This window comes from Haplochromis burtoni, unplaced genomic scaffold, assembly GCF_018398535.1.
Source record: "Haplochromis burtoni strain Fernald_Lab_line unplaced genomic scaffold, NCSU_Asbu1 Contig_175, whole genome shotgun sequence".
Classification (NCBI taxonomy): domain Eukaryota; kingdom Metazoa; phylum Chordata; class Actinopteri; order Cichliformes; family Cichlidae; genus Haplochromis; species Haplochromis burtoni.
The window spans coordinates 1,075,295-1,096,924 of record NW_024582536.1 but is presented as its reverse complement, the minus strand read 5'-3'; the positions used below and the strand labels follow the sequence as shown (position 1 = coordinate 1,096,924).

Sequence of the window (21,630 nt, the reverse complement as noted above, 5' to 3'; positions counted from 1 at the left end):
TGCATAAATTAAAGGGAGATGTGGCCCCCTCTAGTGGTGACAGTAAGACTGTGCAGTTTCACTCTGAGTGATTTTTTTCCTGCACTCTGTAGTGTTTGTGTGTCCTGCACATGAGTGTCGTGCATTATTGTAACTGAATGTTTTTCCTCTTGTGTGTCTGCAGGTTTTTAATCGTTCTGGGCTGTTTGATTCTGGCCATACTGACCACATTCAAGGAACACGAGAACGTGTCGGCACACTGGCTGGTCATACTGGTGAGATTTCATTTCTTCATTTATGTTTGTATCTTTTTTTATATATATATATGTATATATATATATATATATATATATATATATATATATATATATCGTTCCACTAAACAGAAGCTTTTTTAAATGTGCATCATCAGACGCATGTTTCACTCAAATCAGCAAATTTGACCTTTAAAAAAATGTCAAATTCAGGGGTCGAAGGGTGCTGGAGCATAAAATCTGGTACTTGCATTTCACATTTAAATAAACTAAACAAATCAAATCAAATCACTTTTATTGTCACATCACATGTGCAGGTACATTGGTACAGCACATGTGAGTGAAATTCTTGTGTGCGAGCTTCACAAGCAATAGAGTTGTGCAAAATACAATAATGGCTGCATCTGAAACTAATAAATATATGTACAATATATAATAGTATATGCATTTCTGGATGTGTATACTAAATATTTTTCTACGTGTGTAAACTCAGCTGATATAAATACTTATAATATAAATACTTCACTGTTTTAAAAAATAAATAGTGTAAAATGCAGATACACAAACATTAAAAGGACTGAAATAGGACTGATAGTAATGAGCAGCTGTAAAACATGAGTAAGTAAATCAATAAATGGTTAGAGGACATTTTTTTAAAAAGTACAAAATAATAAATATATTAGATTAAAGCAGGAAAATGTTGATTTAATAAAAGGACTGCCAGAAAATTACAAGAAAATCTCCAAAAATGAAGCGTCCGAAGGAAAAATGTACAAAATAAAATTGAAATCCAATTTTTGGTTGAAATCATTCCCACCTGGACAGTTTCCGTTTGCCCTTCTGAACAAATCAGAGCTTATTTGGACAAAACAACACTTCAAATATTCAATTTTCTCTTTTTTTAATCTTGTTTGTTGCTTCACGACCGAGAGAGCAGATGTGGAGCGGGTCCAAAACAGGATGTAACAACAAACAAAGAGGCAGATTCAGTAAAACTGAAAGATTTCACTGAATTTGAATCGTTATTGATGTAGCATGCAGCTCGTATCTGAGCGAGCTGTGAATGGGTTTTTGACGTGTCCTTGTGCAGGAGACGTTCGCCATCTTCATCTTTGGAGCCGAGTTTGCGCTGAGGATTTGGGCGGCCGGTTGCTGCTGTCGCTATAAAGGATGGAGGGGCAGGCTGAAGTTCGCTCGCAAACCCCTGTGCATTTTAGGTAAGGTCATTAAAGGTTTCTGAGCATTAAACATGGAAATCTGCTGCTGAACATCCTGTTTGGTGAACGATGTGTTACTGGGAGCTCGTCAGTAAGGAAGGCTTACCGACACGTCTACAGGGGGTTTTGGATATAAGTAAATCAGAGGCAGGAAACTCCAAGCCTAAGTGTGTCCTGCAGGTTTTAGATCTCACCCTTCATTACCAGGCCTCTGGAGAACTTCAGGACATGTTGTGGAAGTAATTTAGCCATTTAGATCAGCTGTGTTGGATCAAGGACACGTCTAAAACCTGCAGGACATCGGGCCTCGAGACCTGGAGTTCCCCACCCCTGAAATTAATAATGTAGAGTTTGTTTCCGTCATTTTCTGGCACCTGTAAATGTCAACTTCGACTTTCAGTGAGATCTGCAGGTGTTCACAGGAGTGAAAATCAGGATTGTTTCAGTTGTTAGACCATACAGAGTGTAAAGGTGGACGTAGCTACTGTGACGTAAATCTTTACATAGCAGCAAGATGTGCTCCGTCATAATGTGTTTTTGATGCGATGCTGCAGCACGTGGGTGTCAGTTTTCCTGCAAAACAGCTTTTTCTTTTACGTTTTCTGGTTTTAATGACAGCAGCTCTGCAGATGAAGATGAAGCGACTCTCACCATTTTGCAGACTTCTCTGCAGTTTTTGGGAAACAGCTTTTGGATGATGATGAGTTTTCGATTTCCTGCAGATGCCTTGACCTATAAACACAGAAATAGTCTTCCAGGACAAGAATTACAGCTTGTGATGCCATGAAAGGCTTTTTTTTTTATTCATCACCAACCTTTAAAATCTGATCCAGGCTCTAAAAGCTTTAGACAGCTCCTCTGTTCAACCATCCAGCTTGGTGTAATAACCAGCGTGCACTGACGAGTGGTTACCGAGTGAGTCTGTGTGCGCAGTAACACAGTGCACACAGGGAATATACTTTATGTTAATAATACCCTCCAAATATTTTACAGCTGATATAATGTGCTGTGCGGCACTTTGAAGGAAGAAGCATTCCCATTAATTCTCCTTGTGTGTTAAAACCATTAAACGTATTAGGAGCATCTCATCGGCGTCTTTATGTTCAGCTCCTGTTAGGAACTCGTCGTCCCACAAAGACGACTGAATCAGCGTGTCGGGTCAGTCTCATTAACCATGTGAAGAAAGCTTTTCCCTGACAGTCTTTTACGCGAGGTTTTGTCTGCTGTGTTTTCGGCTCAGACATCTTCGTGCTGATTGCCTCGGTGCCGGTGGTGGCGGTGCGTAACCAGGGAAATGTGCTGGCCACGTCCCTGCGCAGCCTGCGCTTCCTGCAGATCCTGCGGATGCTGCGCATGGACCGGAGAGGAGGGACGTGGAAGCTGCTGGGCTCCGCCATCTACGCGCACAGTAAGGTAGGCGTGGACCCGAGCACACTTCCTGCTTCCTGACGTGTGAGCATTTTAAAGGAAGTTGCTGGAAAATATAATTATGGAAATGTGCACTTCTCTGGAAGGAGTCGGCTGTCGCTCTGAGACGACTGAAAGTGCTTGAAGTATCGAGTAAAGTGTAGTGAAGCGCTCACATGAGCTGAAGATGTAAAGAAACTAAACTGGAAGCGATTAGAAAGTTTATGGGAGTTTGCAGGAACTGACTCAGATTTGAAGGCAGCCTCAAGTGGACATTAGAGGAACTGCGGCTCTTGGCTTCATTTCTCAGACCTGGAATCTGCTGCTCAGCTGTGAATGTGTAAATAATGAATTAGAACAGTCTTTTATTGGATTTAAAATAAAAAAAATATCAGCTTCTTTCAAATATTTCCCTGTTTTCTGCAGGAGCTGATCACAGCCTGGTACATCGGCTTCCTGTCTCTCATCCTGGCGTCCTTCCTTGTCTACCTGGTGGAAAAGGATGACGCCTCTGTGAGCATGTCTGACCAGGAGAACCCCACGGCCCAGCCCAAAGAGCAGGACTTTGACACCTACGCTGATGCGCTTTGGTGGGGGCTGGTACGTGCATTAAAAAAAATAAGCTCCAAGTTTACGACTAACGCTGCACTCAGTGAATTAACATGCATATTGTTGAAATTTTGTTGCTGGAAACAAAAAATCCTGTCTTGAATTCTGCAAATTATTTGTCTGGAAATGATTTTGGCAGCTTAGAGGTGAGAGTAGATTTGGCTGCAGCTCGGTGGACAGATGGTGCCTGGCCAAATCATCAACTGCTAATATTTTGGCTTTAAATCAAATCTGGGATTTCTGCCAAGAGGACAGGAAAAAATCAGGTTTTAGTTTCTAGTAATGTGCCGGTGGAAAGCCTGAGGGTTTCCGGTGAATCCCGTTTGAAAGCTCGCAGAGCTCTGAGCTTTAATGAGGGCCTCTGGCAAGGGAAGCACCAATGCCTCATTAAAGCGACCGTCCTTCAATCAGAGGGGCCAAAAGTTCAAGCTCTATGACAGCGAGCATCTGCGCCGCCAGAATGTCCTTCAACAAGAGGTTCCACTGTCACCGCCTGCTTTTCAGGGCGATCCTCTGACTCCGGGAAACACTGAAGAGCCCTTTAACGGATCGATACGAAGGTCACAGAGAGAGATGAGTCTCCACGGAAACATTACTGCAGAAACGAGGACGGCGAGGCTGTTGTGTCGAATTTTAGTGATTTAATTTAAAAGATTTTCTGCCTGTGTTTTATCTTCCTTGTGTTTTTCAGATCACACTGACCACCATCGGCTACGGGGACAAAACCCCAAAGACCTGGGCTGGGAGGCTGCTAGCTGGCACCTTCGCTCTGATCGGAGTGTCCTTCTTCGCTTTGCCTGCAGTGAGTGCGCTCTCCTCTACACACCGCTGCTGATGGTGCAGGGTTTCATTTAAGTCCGAATAAATCAATCAATACATACTCATGTTAGGAAATCTGTCTTGTATGAACTGCACAAGTAATTCTGACCTTTTTATTTATGAAGAAAAAATGTGCAACATAAGTTGATTGTAACACTTTAATGCTAGATTATTAGTAAGTGTCGCCTCTTTCAGTATAAGAAAACAGTCAGTTCTCTCCCGGGGCATCAGTTAGTGCCGTGATATCAACCACTGGTGTCACTCGTTTATACACCAGGCGTCCTCTGGTCCCGGGGTTATGATGTGTCTGTCTCTACCTTCTTACTGTGCAGGGCTATTGTTCATAAAGAGCCTTACTTTACACCCACAGTTTACCGACACTCGACCAAGTGAAAGCAGGTCTCAGTGGGACTCGAACCAGAGCCTCCACATTCTGGAAGCATCAGTTACTCTGCGATGAGAACATGTGGGTAAAACATGTTCCCACTGAAGGTTATCAGCTGTAATCAGTCCCATGGATACAGCTAGCAGAGCACCGCCCTGCACCTCCTTAATGACCAGGAGGTCATGTGTTTGCATGTATGTGATACATGAGCAGCCGAGTGAATAAGTACGTGTAAAACATCTGCTTGCGTTGGTTGATGTGGACAAAGGAGGACTTTTGAGCCAAGTTGTGACCTTTTGCTAACCCTCACCAAGATAAAGGCGAGGTGTTAACATTTTGCTCGGCACTGGCGTCCCGCAGCACGACAGGAGCACTGAGCGACGTGTTTTCTGTTTTTATGGCTGCAGGGTATTCTGGGCTCGGGCCTGGCTCTGAAGGTCCAGGAGCAGCACAGACAGAAGCACTTTGAGAAGCGCAGACATCCGGCTGCAGGCCTCATCCAGGTGAGACGCTACCTGACGGCATCGGCATCTTTCTGCGTGGTCCAGCTGAGACTTTCTGTTTTCTGGACTCAGTTAAGCTGAGCGCTGTTATAACTTCTGGTTGATCTCCTGTCTTCCTATCTCAAGTCTGCCTGGAGATATTATTCCACCAATCCAATCAGGGAAGACCTTATTGCCACTTGGAGGTTTTATGAAACTGTCATCTCTCTTCCCTGTTTCAGGTAAGTACCACTAAACATAACAGTTACTTTTATAGTCCTCGTGCATTACCTTAAGTTAGCAAACAACAATAAATATGTTGTTTTTTGTTTGCATCTGCAGATTTAACACTAAGTTGATTGACCTGGAGAGTTTTACTCTTAGATTTCTTTGAGTAAGAAGCAAAAAAACTCAAATTAAAATTTTCATTAAAGATTAAACATAAAAGACGAATCAGCTGTTTGCTCTATTTTGGAACATCAACCAAGAAAAATGCACTCGGTGGATTTCAAAATGAGGATTTTTGTCGTGCTTTGGTCCTCTTCTGACTTTTAGTCTTTGTCAAAGGATATTTAAATCCTACGTTGCATGCAGATACCTGATTTTGATCCTTTCCTCTCTCCCCGTCCACAGGAAGGACACCTTGGAGGTCATGGCGAGGTAGGTCACCGTTTGGTGTCCATGCAGAGACACAGTTAATCACACAGAGCTGTGCCTAAAGTAAATGCTTTCTGACGGGGCTTTAATTAGCCCCACATGCTGGAGAGACTAATGAACATTTCCTAGAATATCTCACCCTGCGCGCCTTTAAATAGCTTCCTGTATTAATTCACCAGTCGGATAAATCTCGGGGCTAATGGCCGTGGGACGTATGAATTTTGAACGCCCACGCGTCCCTCTGCCTTCCACATCAGCTGCTTTAATGACATTTAAGCTGAGAGGTTTCTGTGGAAACCTATTAGTGAGTCCATTAGTTGTGTTTCAATTATGAGTGACAGTTTAGATCTTGTAATTAGGGCCTCAGAAGAGGTCTATGGGTTTGACTTTTCATTTTTCTCCGTCCTGCTGAGCGACGTTAATGAGTCTCCACATCAAAAAGTGTTGTGAAACTCCGACTGAGGCTTTCGGTTTGAGGAGCAGATTGAACTTGAGCTGCTGCAGATGTGTCACCGCGGTTATCGACATATAATGATATAATGAGGTAATTTAATCAAAGTCCTGCAAAAGACACAGAAGCAGCACAGACTGACTGAGTGGCATTAGCACATGTGAAGTCAGTGACACCTGTCTGCTCACCTGTTAGTCATAGCAGCCACTTGTCTAACCTTGGTCTTGGTTGTTTGCATATGGACACAGTATAAAAACAAATCACCCAGTGCACAGGTGAAAAGGTCTTGCCTGCTTTGCACTCTATCCTACCCAAGGCCTCAGTCACACAGGCATAGAGACCACTCTGCGACCACCATCAACCTCTGGTCACTGGGCAGCTGGTGAGGGGTTTCCGGAAGATGGTGAAATTGGCTGCAAAGGGTGCTGCACCACAAACTTCCTTGAGATTGTTTTGGTTGCTGGAGCATTGCTGCATCTGCTTGTATTTTGCATGCAGTTCTGGTTTTTGGTGCACTTCCATGCAGAATACTAGCAGATGCAGCAATGTGACTTTTCAAAGTAGTTGTAGCAGTACTCACAACTTTTACTTTGACGGCAAACATTGTCTGTCTGAGTTTAACCAATCAGCAAGCTGTTGGCAAGTGTTTGCAGACAAGTCTGCATCTTTCATGCAAACTATGGCTGAGCGCTAGCAACCGAAGCAATCACAGGGGCTTTTTCCAAGCAGCACCCTGTGTGCAACCAACTTCAACTAATGACAAGCAGCAACCTCCAGAAGCCTCTCACTGGGGTCAGGGGATACACCGGTCAGTGAGAGGCTGACCAGGGGATGCACCTTTCCCCAGTGACTGGTGGCTCCAAAGGGGGGGAACCAACTTCACTGTGATTGATGCCTAACACGTGTTTATACTTTTGTAATTGTGCTTAATATAGTCAACATGTAAGCTAGGACTTATACATTGGCATTAACCCTTTAAAGCCGGTCGGAGCGGGCACGCTGCATTTTGCGTAACTATTTTTAAATCCCGGTAGCACTGCAACCACGTAAGCTAGCGCAATAATTTTTTTTGCATATGAAACCGGAGGAGTTGTACTTACATCTTATGCCATCAGCTTGTCCTCGGTCACAGTTTCCTTCCACATATAGTTTTGCAAAAACTGCATAAAAAGCACTTGCAGCAACAAAAACATAATATTCCAGAAACACGCTTTGCCGATCCGATCAGCTGCTTGTAATACTTCCTACGTCCATCAGCGTGAACTATCGCATGTCCGGCATGACCTGCCCGAAAGCGGAAGTGACGTCGTTTTGCGGAAATGTAGTTTTTTTTACCATCATGGCCTTATGAGCCTATACTTGTGTTTTTAAAAGTTATGTTTGACTTTATGACTTTCTGTGTCGTTTCTGGGATGCTGAGGACTCATATTGCACTGCTGGAAATAGTTTATTTTGATGCATATCCTGTTATTTTGCAAATTTGCACTATAATATATTTTTTCGTTTTTCCTGCAGTGTATGAAAATTGGTGTATCTCAAAAATAAAACTATGAAGACACTTAAAATAAATTTCCTTTGGAGGGAAACTAGTTTGTGTATTTACAGTTTTGAGGGATAAGCCTCTTAAATTTCTCTAACTAGAAATATTTGTTAAAAAATCAAAAACGATTTAAAATTTTTTTGTAGTTTATTGCACTTTTTTGCAATTTATGTAATTACTATGCACTTAATGCAGACATATCATTAAAATTTGGGCTATAATGGTTGTATTGATGTATACCAACTTGAAATGCTCCAAAAATGGCTCCACAGCATGTAAAAATATACTATAAGCTCTGGCGGACTTGGTTCTATGGTAGGTCTTAAAGGGTTAAAATGTTCAGAAGTGGAAATGAGAGCCAGTTTTAGTTGAATACACACACACACACACACACATGCACACACAAATGTAGAGTACATAATCAGCTAAAAGTTTGATTTCTTAAACTTAGGAAAAACTTTGCTCTTTGATGTCGTCATTCAGTGCTGACAAACACATGTCAGAGCCATTATATGAAATGTGCTGTAGTCTTGCTAAACCTGCCATTTCGCATCAGCTCAGGTCAGCAGAGGTGGCGTTACAGGCTCATTACAGCGCAGCGTTCTGCTCCGACGCCTCCCGGCCTCCGTGTTCAACACGCTGGATTAAGTTACTGCTGCTAAAAGCTGAAACGGCTCTGATACACGGGCTGGTAGAGCAGAGCAGAGGAGAGGTCGGGTCACCTGTTCTTAATGGCGTCTGTTTTATAGGCTGAACCGGAGGGTTGCATTGCAACGATTACAATCATTTTGATTTTGCTTTTATTTGTAGTATTAAGCGGGGACATAATTCAGATGAGACGGAGATGTGGAGGGAGAACAAGAGTGGAAAGAAATGAGGGTGCAGACGCTGAGTGATGAAGTCAAACGGAGTGAAAAGCAGGCAGTCAGAGTTTTAAAAGCCTTTTAGGATCAGCGGCTGGGAAATTAGCACTCTGACATTATCTTGTTGCGCTGAGCGAAGAGGTGGACGGCGGCCAGAAACTACAACAGTGCGACGATGTCAGACAAGAGGCCGATAAGCTACTTATTGTGTGTGTGTGTGTGTGTGTGTGTGTGCAGAGATATTAGACCTTTTTATCTGAGTTTCCAGTGTTACTGTGTGGCCTTTTTAATACAACACTGACACAAAGTTATATCCCATCTGTGTGTGTGTGTGTGTGTGTGTGTGTGTGTGTGTGTGTGTGTGTGTGTGTGTGTATCAGTTTTAGTAGATGCATGATTCTCCTCCACCACAGTTCAGGTGTAAACTACGTCTTTTATGTGACATCTATGTCGACAAAGTACCTTTTTAACAATTTTAGTTTAAGTCAAAGGACTAGTCAGTGTCAGATATTCACTATTAAAATGTTTACATAACAAATATAAAACTCTAGTATGCACATGTACTTTAAGTATTTGCGACTGTCCCACGTTGCACTCTTTTTCTTGCCCTGTGACAGCTGAGATTAGCTGCGCTGTGCCTGCAACCATGAACTGGATGATTGGTGGGTGCCCAGGTAGCTGCTATACTTTAACTTTAGCTTTACTGATTCCAGAGGCAGCAGAAATAAACACAAAGCAAATCTTTGAGTTCTACCATCAGCCTGAATAATCTCAAAGTCCACGAAAAGAAAAGGGTCAATAAATCCATCAAACTCAGAAACAGACAGGGAATAAACGGGAACGACAACAACAACGAAAGGGAAAGGCAGAGCTTTAATGCTCACACAGGAAATGGATATGAGAGGCTGACGAGACGCAGCTGAAACAAATGTAAACAACAAGGTAAGAGTTTTGTGTTCAGAGACATAACATTTAATTGACACAGTGCATTAACAAAAAACAAGTATCAGAGACTAAAAACCTGATCAAGAGAATGGTAACAGAAAAACCTCCAGTTCGACCAAACACATTTGGAAAAACGAACATGTGTCGGACACACTCTGCTTTTCTTTGAGCTGTAAAATCAGTAGTTTCACTTTTACCTCCAAGTAAAATGAGTCCCACCCATGTAACCTGGTGTATTCCCTTTGTTATCCTAACAACCAGGAAATAAGATCCATATTTGCAATAACTGAAATTATCTTTTAATATTGTCCCGCAGCTTTGTGCAGGTATTATGAACCAACATGTGTGTCTTGGGAAGGCAGAGCTGTGGGAGATAAGGAGCATCATTTTTTTCGCCTGCTGCGCTGCCTCATTTACAGAGATCCACGGGATAATCACATCCCATTTTCTGCTCTTTATTCGGCCGAGGAGCAGTCAGAAAGAGCTTCTCTCTTCCTTTACAGCTTCCTATTCTGCGGCCTCTCAGCGCCGTAATCTGCCATCCCTATTCTGCCTCGAGGCCACATAGAGGCTCATATTGTGTGTCTGCTGTGGGAGCAAAGTCGCTGAGAACGCTCCACGTTTCAGAGGCCTTGTTTGGGCTGTTGTCGGCTCCGGTTACCCCGCCTCTCTCCCTCTTCCAAGGCACAGGAGTCTTATTTTACCCAGGGAGCTCTCGTCTTTGTGCTGCCAAATATTGTCAGCCATTGGACAGTAAAGGAGACCAATCTCCTCTCAGTTCTTTGAGTCTTCCTTCTGCCAGGAGAGCTGCATTGTTACGTTGCAGCAGCAGACCAGGAGAACTTATATTACACAAAAATCACAACAAAACTGATTGTGCAAAAAATTTCATTAGCATGCACTTGGCGACAGTGGGAAGGAAAAACTCCCTTTTATATCTTCAAACCTCCAGACTTAGTCCGGTTCAGGGAGGAGCAGCCATCTCCCGAGTACAGTTTGGGGTGTGGGAGAAAATGAAGAGAACAGGAATTGAGTGATGATCAGAAAAATTATATCAGTATTTAAAGTTTAAAAGAATGTGGCTTTAATCTGAATATCGAGATTTCTTTTGATCTCCATAAAGCAGACAAAGGGATCAAAAAGGCTTTGCATTGCAACATTTGTGCTAAAAGGGGATCATTGGGTTTCTTCCAATGTCTCTATAATTTTCTACCATCTTGACATTACCTTTCATAAAGATAAATATCATCATTGCTCCTCACTACAGTGGATCTTTCAGGTTGTGAAACATCCCTTATAGCGATATTCTCAGTGCCTAAACTTTTGGCTGCTTTGCTTCTTGAACGTTCTTCGGTGTCTGATCACCCCCAGCTGGGTGATGTGTAAGACTTTACTTGCTGGTGCTCACATGCTTTCTCTTGGTCCATACTGTATTGTTTTCTCGTTTGTCCCTGTTCAGCCAGAAACTGAGTTTACTCGAGCGTGTTCGCCTTCCTAATTCAAGACCGTCTGTGGTGGCAGTAAAGAAGCTGACAGGAAACGCAGACTCCATCGAGGAGAGTCCCTCCAAGGAGCCCAAACCTGGTGGCTTCACTAACCGGGAACGCTTCCGCACTGCCTTCCGAATGAAGGCCAACACACTCCGCCAGAGCTCTGAAGGTTTGAAACCAAAAAAGCACGGATAGCTCAGAGAGCTTTTGTCTTTCATGTTGGTCTAATCCTTTTTTTTACTAACGCAAAATTTGTAATGTTTTTCTCTCAGATGCCGGAGGTGTGGCAGATCCAGCCTTAGAGGAACGGGGTTTCCCCCCTGACATCCTCCTGGAGGAGATGATCCCCACGCTGAAACTGGTCATCAGGGCAGTCAGGTTAGGGTCAAGAACTGGGCTCTGTGGTCCTTTAAAGTCATCGTGTATTACTACATTGAGACCCAATCAATTAAAGAGTATAAATTGATACTGATAAGAAGAGACAAATGTCCTATACTGTGATGCGCAGATGGGTGTTATGAACAAGGAAATGTTTTCTGGTTGCTCGGTTGCTTTGTCTTCAGTCAGTGATGTAGACTGTGTCAGGACATTATGACATCACTGTTGGATTGGAGAAAGGAAAATGTTATGAAGTCTCATAAAACCCTGGACAGGTCATCAGTGACCTGCTGGCTGTAAAACGCTTAAATGCAGTCACATGGATTAGCTAGAATCCAAACGTACAGAGTGGTCAGTTCTTCTTCACCTGCTGAACAAACTGACAGGACAGAAAACAGAACTTTGTAGTAACAAATTCAAAATGTTTATTTACTCCTTAAAATATCAATCACAACTTTTGGTCAGTTTTCTGCACAGTATGATAGTACGATTGGTCCTCGCTGTATGTGCTTTCAGAAAACTCTGCAGCAATCAAAATTCAACACAGTGAGCTATGCAAACCACAGAGTGTGGCAGAACTCACACATGCTGACAGTGCATTGGTAAATCTATAGGCCACACAGCTGACATAATGCAGGAATTCAATCTAGTGCAAGGGCCTGCGAGATGAGTGATTAACCCTGTGAAAGTGCTGCTTCCTTCCACTCCATTATATCAGTGTTGAATGGGTTTCTGAATAGGATGTTCAGATCTGGAGGGTTTTAGTTTCAGGACCCAAGACTTTCTGCCAAACACTGGAGCTCGTGCAGCAGCAGTAGCTGACTCTGAAAGTAGGAGATCTGTAGGACAAAAACCGGAGCTCAGTGGGTGGCAGTGATGCAGGACTGAAAGATGCTGGGCTTACTATAATGCACCGGACAGAAAATGTCACGCACGGTTTCTGTGAAGGGGGCATTAATTACACATAACTGACAGATGTTACCTCTGTAACCATCAGTTTGTGGAGTCCTGTTATGAAGCTGTTAAGTGTTAGCAGCTCCAAATCTGATGTCATAAAGCTCTTCGAGGTAAAGAGGTGTCACTTACATTTAGTTGCTGGAAGAAAGAAATGGTGTATTGTTTTGTTTATTCACCAACTTGTCAAGCGTACTGCTCCGAACTATTATTGTGACAAGGAAGAAGAACCTTAAGGTAAAGACCAAAAGAAATGGCTCTTTAATACATGAGGACTCATTTGGATCCAGTAGGAGGTTGTAGTGTTGTTTTTTGGCATTTGAAGGATCCACTTTAAAGGCTTTCTGGAAATATCCAGCTGGGAGGAGACCCTGGACTAGACTGGAGGAATCATATGGTAATACCTGCCTTCCTCACAGCTCCAGTTTGACACTGCAGTGATGCTTCAGAGTTTTGCAGATGCCACTTGGAAATAGTATAACAATCATGATGAGTAAGCAGATACGTAGGCTGCTCGTGATTGTTTTTGCTATTATTGTTCATTTTGCACCTGTTACAGAAAAGACAAAAATGGATGAAGAAGTTATTTGTGTTTGAGTGAAGCTGTTAAAAGTAACAATTTAACCTTGGAGTGCTTTCAGACTACGAGACTGTTGCACTGTTTTTGTACTTTTTCCTTGGATAACAAATCGACTGTGGTGTGTTTCTATTCAAGCTTTCAGCTTACTATTTGACTTTGAGCAGAAGCGATGAGGCTTTGGCTTGTTGTTGTACTCCACAGCCTCTGCACTGGTTCAGTTCCCATAATTAGTGTCTCCCAGTAGATAAACCGATAGAAACACGGGATCATGTATCAATTTTTAGTTTTCCGCCTTAAATCTATTTAATAGTAACATGGTGCCAGTACTTGTGCTTAGTAAGTGTGGGCAAAGAAATATGGGGTGAATCTACCAATAATTGAGGAATTTCTGGTGGTCGCTCTTCCCACGGCCACTGGTGGCTCCACTGTGTCAGTGGAAAAGGGGTAAAAGACCGCAGACAAACATTAGGGCCAGTAAATGTAGTGTTGTTTAGATCAGATACGTTAATAATGTTAAGATCTAAACCAGTGAAATGCTTCTCATTTGTTTGATTCTTGCATTCTTGTTTCCTGACAAACACGTGTCTATACAATGAAGGTAAGTGTGGTAGCTGACGTTTGTTAACTGTGTCTGATGTTTGAGATGCGTTTTCATTTGAAGTGTTTGTTGCCACACAGGATCATGCAATTCCTCTTGAACAAGAAGCGGTTTAAGGAAACTCTGAGGCCTTATGATGTCAAAGATGTTATCGAGCAGTACTCTGCTGGACACCTGGACATGCTCTGTAGAATTAAATACCTCCAGACGAGGTGAGTTAGTCTTTTACACACAAGGCTGATCAGTGTGAACGAAGCCAATTTTCTCTTTTCCTCATGCTCATTTTTTTTTTTATTTTAAGGATTGACATGATTCTTGCCCCTGGACCTCCTCTCACCCCAAAACACAAGAAAACTCAGAAAACACCCTTTACTTACCCGCCCAACCAGTCACCCAGGTACTGCTGCAGAGCTCTAAAATGGCTACAATGTTGTAAAACAATTACAAATTAGTATAAAGGTTAGTTATAACTATGTTATTTAGTTTTCGTAACAAATGTCTGTGCAGTCCACATCTACTCGATGTCCCTTTGTTCCAGGCATGAGTCCTACATAGCCAAAGCCACATCCATGCCAGATGCGGAAGACCAAAGCATGATGGGCAGATTTGTCAGGGTGGAGAGACAGGTAACAACTAAAACTACTAAAGGCAAATATTCTGCTAAGGTGTTCCTTCTCCAAACAAAGTAACTCTTTGTATTGTTTGAGATAAATTGTTTTATAGTTTAGTTTGTTACCCTTGGGCTTTGTATGTTGAGACATCTGGCGACAATTTAGGGTTCAATGTAATGCCGGTAAAATTTGCTTTGGAGAAAAACTGTCACGTTGATGAGACCAGGAACACTGGCAGACCTTTTGGAACAGGACACTTAAATTACTGTTTACAATAAAACAAAGCGCTGCACTGCCAGGGTCAGAGAACCCTCTGAATATGGCAACAAGATGCTTCAGCTGGAGATGACTTTGAACAGCAGATCTATTCAACCCATTTGGCCCAACTGTAGCAAATATTACTAATCATGTTATGCGATTACACTTGCAGTTCTTACTCGATTTCAGTTCTGCAGCATGCAGTGACTTCTACAGCAAGACAAAAAGAGTCTATAACCTTCACCACCACCGAACTATCATCCGCTGTTTAACACTTTACAAGATAAACTGGACCAGGCTTTAAAAAAGAGACTTCCAAGTGTTTCTCTCCTGCATCTGGAGCATTGTCGTCATTATTAGTGGTGGTGCAGGGTTCATAATTAATGGTTTTCTTTAGGAAGATTACCAAGATTAAACTGTGAAAACACCAAGTTATCAGTAAGAGAATCAACATGATATTTGATATTTCTCATATCTGCAATGTCTGCAAAGGTTTTATCAAACCTTACTGAAAGCGCTGAAGGGGTTACTAACATTTCTTTACATCATATTTTGGCCAAGGTGATTGGTAAATAAACACACCTGTTATGCGATCCACTGGTTCCATTGTGTATCTCTCTTTCAGGTGGAGGACATGGAAAAGAAGTTGGACTTCCTGGTGGACATGCACATCCAGCACACTGAGCACCTGCAGGTGGACTCTGCCGGCTCTGCCCGCATGACCCTGGAGACCTGCAATCCTACGGCAAACGGTGAGATCAGACGGGTTTTCCTCAACTACGCCGAGGCGTTCCCACACATGTACCAGGTGCCTGTCAGCAAGGCGAACCCCTATTATGGCCGTGGAAGAGGAGGCAGAGAAGGGGTGGGGTTGGCAGGAGGAGTCGGCATTGCCCCTTCGGTTCATCAACCCCAACCCCCACCTTCAGCAATCATCCCCACTTACACCGAGCGTCCCACAGTGTTGCCCATCAGCTCCCTGCAGGACTTGTCAGTGGGACTGGGTAGGACCACAGGGGGGCAAGGTGGTGACTCACCGCTCTCCATGCTATCGGTTAACCATGAGGAGCTGGAGCGCTCGCCCAGTGGATTCAGCATCTCTGGGGAGCGGGAAGGGGAGAACTTCTCAATGGGGGCCGGTTTGGCGCCCGGGGACCCTGGCTGGACGAGACCCAGGCCGAGCTACCTGGCGGAGGGGGAGACGGACACAGACACAGACCCTTTCACACCAAGCGGGGGGCCCCTGCCTCTCTCCTCCACTGGTGAGGGATTCGGCGACGCTGTGTGGACCATGCCACCCTGAGAGGAAACAAATTCGGCGCAGATATCCACCACTCTGAGTTAAGATATTAAATTCAACCCAAGCCTCTAAACCCAAGCCCTGGGTCAAAGCCACCGCTGTGGACTGAACGTCTGGGGAGGTTAAGTTGGATCTTATCCGAGATAATCGACCTTCAGAGGCCACCGCAGATCTCATCATGCCGTCCACGGTCCAGTCAGAGAGCCATGGCACTGAGACTGCCTAGAAAAAAAAAAGAAAAAGGGAAACCACACCGTTTGTAAAGTAACTCTGTACAGCGCACTCTCCGCAAAAGTTTAGCTGACATAAAAAAAGAACAATAATATACATACTATATACACCCAAAAGCTTTATTGCTGCAAAGCCAACCGCACTGCATGTAACGCATGCGATTTTTAGTGTAGTCACTGCAAAGTTCAGGATATCAGGAAAAGGAAAAAGAGAACGAATGGTTACGTATACTTGCTATGCCATTTTGTAACACTTATTTTTTTATATGAATACATTTTCATTGTTTTTGCATGGTTTGCATGATAATGCACCACTGTAGGAGTTGACGATTAGAAGGTGATCCTGGAACCAAAAGTCTCCTGTCTTTAGTTGTTTGGTGAGTGTGTGTGTGTGTGTGTGTGTGTGTGTGTGTGTGTGTGTGTGTGTGTGTGTGTGTGTGTGTGTTAGAGAAGAGAGAGAGACTTTGGTAATAAAACCATGGCTAGTTTGCTGGCAGTCATGTTTCACCGTTTCTACTTTTCTCACGTTGCTCTGTAAGGTCTCTGAGGATCAATTCTGTCCAGAAACCAGATTTGTTTTCTGGTCTCAGTGTTTTGTTTTCACGCCACTGTGCTCAAATTGTGTGTCACCACTTTGTGTGAACTGACTATCCACTTGAAAATTTGACTGCGTTTGAAACACTAAATCTGCTGCTTTGTTGGCACATGAATTCAGGGATATAAACCACCTGTGAAGTTCTGCTTCTGCTTGATTAGTATTCAGAGCGTAACTTCAATGCAAAAATAGTGGCTTAAATTTCCAGCACTAAAAAGATAAAAAAGATTCCTACATAAAGGGAGGCACAATATGTCTGTCCCAGTACTCACACTTGTGGTCTTGAAGTAACACAATCTGTTCTTGATGCACATTTCTCCAAAGTTAAGTTTGTAAGTATTTCTAATAACTTTCTGTGCTCAGCTTTTCCAGGAAAAAAACAGCCTTTTTGGAGTAATACTGCATAAATTCAGTTTTTAAGAACTTGGATCGCCTGTAGTTTAAAACTTATTGAGAAGAACTACTCAAAATGAAGATGAATAGGCTCACTTGTGCATTTACATAATTGACTTTTGATTTTCTAATGTGTCGTTATTAATAACTTTTTCATTGTTATCAAAAAATTGATCAATGGTGGGCCCTTTGTTTGTTTCTGGGGATTAGCCTAATGTTGGCTAACACTAGGTTGCTAACACAGACAAATTGCTAGCTAAATATTATCTGGAGTGTATAAGGTAAGCTCGTTCAGGAGGTAAACCTGGTGCTAGGTTGGCTACTCATTTTAAATTGCTTTGTAGCTGATGCCAGATTCATGCAGTGTAGCTAAGTTATAGTTAACCAGCTATCCTTTAGCTTTCTTGCTAACATTACTGTCATATTCTTCTTTGTGTGGTGGTGTATAGCGTTTTGATAAGGTACCGTCTCAAATCGATCATTCCCAGTCAGACCATCGGCAGAAATGATCTTTGAATATGACTATGATCACTGCATTGTATGAACACTCATAAGGATAAATTCTTGCACAGTTACGATGACAATTTGGCAGTAAACACCACTTAGCAAGCTAGCTAGTCCAGCTATCTCCTGCTCAGACTGTGAGTCTGAGTTTCAGAAGAGCGTTGTTGGGTGGTCCATCTCTTTTTTTACAAAGCCAGTTTGGCTACCATTTATTGCGAGAAGTGTCACACGTTTCAAATTCAATTTTTTCATTGTTATGGGTGTGGGCCTGCTGACTTTCACTTTCAGCTCTCACAATGCCAGGACATTACAGAAGACGCTGCATGGGGAGAATGATCCCTTTTATGTTCAAATACTAAGCACTACTGTTTGAGTGAAAACTACTGTTAACTAAATCAGTGAAGAATAAAGGGGATTCAGAGCATCGCATTTTACGGGGAATCATAAAAAACCCCCCAAAAAAACAAACACATTTCTACCGAGCATCTAACGCAGGAATAATCAAAGGTGAGATCTGGTCTCAGTTTTATTTATATAACACCATTTTGTTTGGTAAAAAAAGGGTTTGAGACATAGGTGCTGAGTGTTAGTGCAAGTTCACTAAGTAACTAGTAAATGTGATATAATGGCTTATAAATTACATCAGTTGATTGAATTCAAGACAAAATTGAGTAGCACTTGAAAATAAGCTCGTATAGCTAACATTAACCTTCTACAGTACTTGAAAAGAGTGATTAACGGCAAGGGAAGTTAACTATAGCCACGCTGCATGCGTCTGGCATTTTAGCTTTGATATCATTCTGCTCTCACAGTAATACGATGGGCTTGTAGCTGCAGTAGATGATATACAGTTCATACAATAGTGCAACAGAACAGTGAAGGACAGGCTCGCTGCTGTTTTGACCGATGCCACAAACAGAAGCTATAGCATGCTAAATACACTTCATGGTTTTCTAGATTTTACTCACTAAAAAACCTTTCTTTTTGTTTTTGGATTGTCTTACTTCTATTAGCCCCTCAGATCATAATAGTAAGACTGGGTGGTTGGTTGGTGTACTTTCCCGTAAATCAGCTGAGCCATATATAGTATTTGCAGGAGCGATGGTGTACTTGTGTATCTAAGATCCAACAATACTGGAAATTCACCAAATAAATGTGCATTAGGATACTCGTGATGACGTGTGGTTACTGGGACAGTCTTCAGATTCCTTTTTAAAATGTTCACTCTTATTTTAAAGTTGCTTTAAAAAAAGAAAAGGAAAAAAAACAAGCAATAATGAAATATTAGCCATGTTGCATCGAAATAAACCACAACAAATTCGAGGCAGTCATGTTCCCAGGTGTTGGATAACGCCGTTTTGTCAGATGCCGCATCTGTGTCTTTCATTTTAGCAGAACTGGTCACCAAGAAATAAACCAACCCAGTTTAAAGACCTATAGAACCCAACAGAAGAGGTGCCAGATTACAGGTTTATTAACCAGCGATTGCAGTTCACTAAGGTAACCCCTATTAGGCTCCTGATTAAGTTTAGGCTCAAATAACAGCTGGACTCCAGCTACAAAAATCTCTAATATGGGTTCAGATGTGCTTCTTTACACTACAAATCATCTCCTGTGAAAAACGGTGAGTTGGACATATCAGCGTTCCATCAAACTTCACTAGTGAAAGACACGTACACGGTTTTGACGTTATTTAGTGTTCTGGGAATCAGAACAGCCAGGAAAATTCTGTAGCTGTGTTTTGTTTCTTAAATACGAATTAAGGAAAGCAAACAATAATTTCCACTGAATTTTAGGTGCGATTTCTACTGCAAAGCTCCAATAAATCCGGTATGGTAGCTAAAAACTGAAAGTAACTCTGTATGCTGTAGCTCAGAGAACAATAAGGACACTGCCTAAAATTAGCAAACTGAATTTAGCTTTTCTACACTCCAATTAATCATTTAAATTTTAGTTTGAATTATTGCAACTTTAAACCTGCTGTATAGTTCAGTGCTGTGTTGTGAGCAACTCGAATGTCTAGTTACAAACACAGAAAACCTCAAACTGAAAAGAGAAATAAAGGTACGTGAAGGCGGAGCTTCCTGATCAACAGGTATTTTTTAAATGAAAACACCACAAAGCCAGACCTGACCACCTACTGCAAATAAAAAGCTTTACAGACGACCACGTATAGGCCTAAACTGCATTTATTACCTTAGACTTAGGACGACACTGATATTGAATGTAATATCTCACAATATGTACACACATGAATTATTATCAATACACAGTTATAGCATGTTCAGGCACCTTCACAGTTAATTGACAGAGGAGACTTCCACACCAGGCTTCAACTCTACAATTCGTTGCTTTGTTTACTTTTACTGTTTCTGACCTAAAAATCATGACTAATGAACTTATCTTGCATTAATTATTTTTAACATTAACTTTTAACTTCGTTAAACGGATAAAGTTTTGGTTTAGTATCCGTGATGACCAGCCAGATCATTTCTGTGTTGAACTGGAAAAACACAGATAGATAAAACACATTTAAGATGATGTTTGGAGGCTGTAGGCTCCTCTCACTGTTTACTGGTTTGTGTGAATCTCTACAGCGAAGAAGGAGAGGGCAAAGTTGGAGCAATTACAGTTTGTTTGTTCTAGTATCTCAGTTTAATGAGATGAAACGTCACCCATTGGTTTTGAAGCTTAGCTTTTTGGCCTCCGCCATGTTGGTTTTTTGGAGGCAGAAGTGACCATATTTGAGGTGGATGTTATCAGCTAAGGCCAACAAACTTGGTTAGACCTCACTCACACAGGTCTAGAGACCTGTTGTCAACCGTCTGGCAACCACTACTTGCTGTTGCTTGGTGAAATCGGTCACACAGATGTACCTACTGCTACACCAAAAGGTTGGACGACCAAGAGTTTGGTGAGTGTTTGCAGACAAGTTGGCATTCACTGGTTTCTTTGTGTACACTGAGAGTAGCGGCACCAAAACCCAGTTGGTGCTGGTGTTAGTAAATCTGACTCTTAGACTGTAAAGGTGCATTGCACAGGCATGGATTTCTGCTAATGGTTGCTAGTAACTAGAATAATAAAACCTCAGTTTCACTCACCAAAACTGAAGCACAAACCTCTTGGATGTCTTCACTTCATAGTAAACTGTAATATTTTTTTGGATGATTCCCATAAAAATCCCTCTGAAGACTCCAACAGCACAAAGAGAGTCCTCAGATCCAGTTCAGTGACTCCAGTTAGTGGTGGTCACGAAAATTTTAAATCTTAGAAAAATCTTCTAAAGTATAAATTAAATCCATCTATTTGGAGCCGAACTCAGCCAGAGGACCAACTGCTGGTTTGGTTTTAGTAAAACGTCTCCGCAGGTAGGTTAAAAGAAGCCTGGTGTGGATCCAGCTACCATCTGTGAAATTAGCCAGGTGAACCAAACCCTTATGATTATTATTATCTATTTAGTGTATTGTTAGAGTTGCTGTTATCCTCTAATCCTTAAATTAAAGTCATTAAACTATATATGAACACCGGCATCAGACGTCACCACATATAGATGTAAAAATGATGACAATATCCCTGCAGACGTTCATTCATTGTGCCTCTGAAGCAAGAAGCAACATTCAGAATGACTCCACGCTGTCATTCTTTATTTAGTGTTTCAGCGTCACTTCATCTCCACCGAACACAACACACGGGATTTTTGAATGTCGGCTCTGTTTCCTTCTGTAGTGCTTCGTCTTTTCTTAAAACCAGCTCAGAGTGCGGTCCTGCTTTTGTAAAATGCCGTTTTGTAGTTTTTGTGGTGCTTTTTGGCTCATTTACAGATTCAGCATGGTTTCAGCTGCACAGAAATTTTGTAATGGTTCACTTCTGCTTTCTTCGTTATATCTAAAGTTCATTCGTCTTGTTCTGTTGAGGTTTGATCGGTCTCGCTCCAAGCCTGTGCTTTTGTTGCCTTGCACATTAAGTTCAATTTACAGAAAGTATTCTGTGAGTTAGTGACACTGCTTCCGTTTGAAACTAAAAACTACAAATGGCTTCCTTTCTAAATTTACAGTCACGAATCAGTTTAAGAATGTCTCACAGGGAATACATAACGACAGCATTGGTACATTTATAGTTTCATGGCAAATT

General features: G+C 42.1%; 1 protein-coding gene across 3 annotated transcripts in view; it reads left to right on the top strand.

The window, feature by feature from the left end:
• Nucleotides 1–19,975, top strand: part of kcnq3 (potassium voltage-gated channel, KQT-like subfamily, member 3) — a 107,313-nt gene extending 87,338 nt beyond the window's left edge. For all 3 annotated transcript variants that reach the window (XM_042225550.1, XM_042225551.1, XM_042225549.1), the window contains 14 exons: nucleotides 164–254; nucleotides 1,324–1,450; nucleotides 2,691–2,863; nucleotides 3,284–3,457; nucleotides 4,158–4,268; nucleotides 5,078–5,173; nucleotides 5,300–5,394; nucleotides 5,786–5,812; nucleotides 11,068–11,267; nucleotides 11,371–11,476; nucleotides 13,689–13,820; nucleotides 13,910–14,005; nucleotides 14,147–14,234; nucleotides 15,103–19,975. In XM_042225550.1, coding sequence (XP_042081484.1) covers nucleotides 164–254; nucleotides 1,324–1,450; nucleotides 2,691–2,863; nucleotides 3,284–3,457; nucleotides 4,158–4,268; nucleotides 5,078–5,173; nucleotides 5,300–5,394; nucleotides 5,786–5,812; nucleotides 11,068–11,267; nucleotides 11,371–11,476; nucleotides 13,689–13,820; nucleotides 13,910–14,005; nucleotides 14,147–14,234; nucleotides 15,103–15,780 — 2,194 coding nt within the window. In that variant the 3' untranslated portion in view covers nucleotides 15,781–19,975. The remainder of the gene's footprint in view (nucleotides 1–163; nucleotides 255–1,323; nucleotides 1,451–2,690; nucleotides 2,864–3,283; nucleotides 3,458–4,157; nucleotides 4,269–5,077; nucleotides 5,174–5,299; nucleotides 5,395–5,785; nucleotides 5,813–11,067; nucleotides 11,268–11,370; nucleotides 11,477–13,688; nucleotides 13,821–13,909; nucleotides 14,006–14,146; nucleotides 14,235–15,102) is intronic.
• The last annotated feature ends 1,655 nt before the right edge of the window (nucleotides 19,976–21,630 follow it).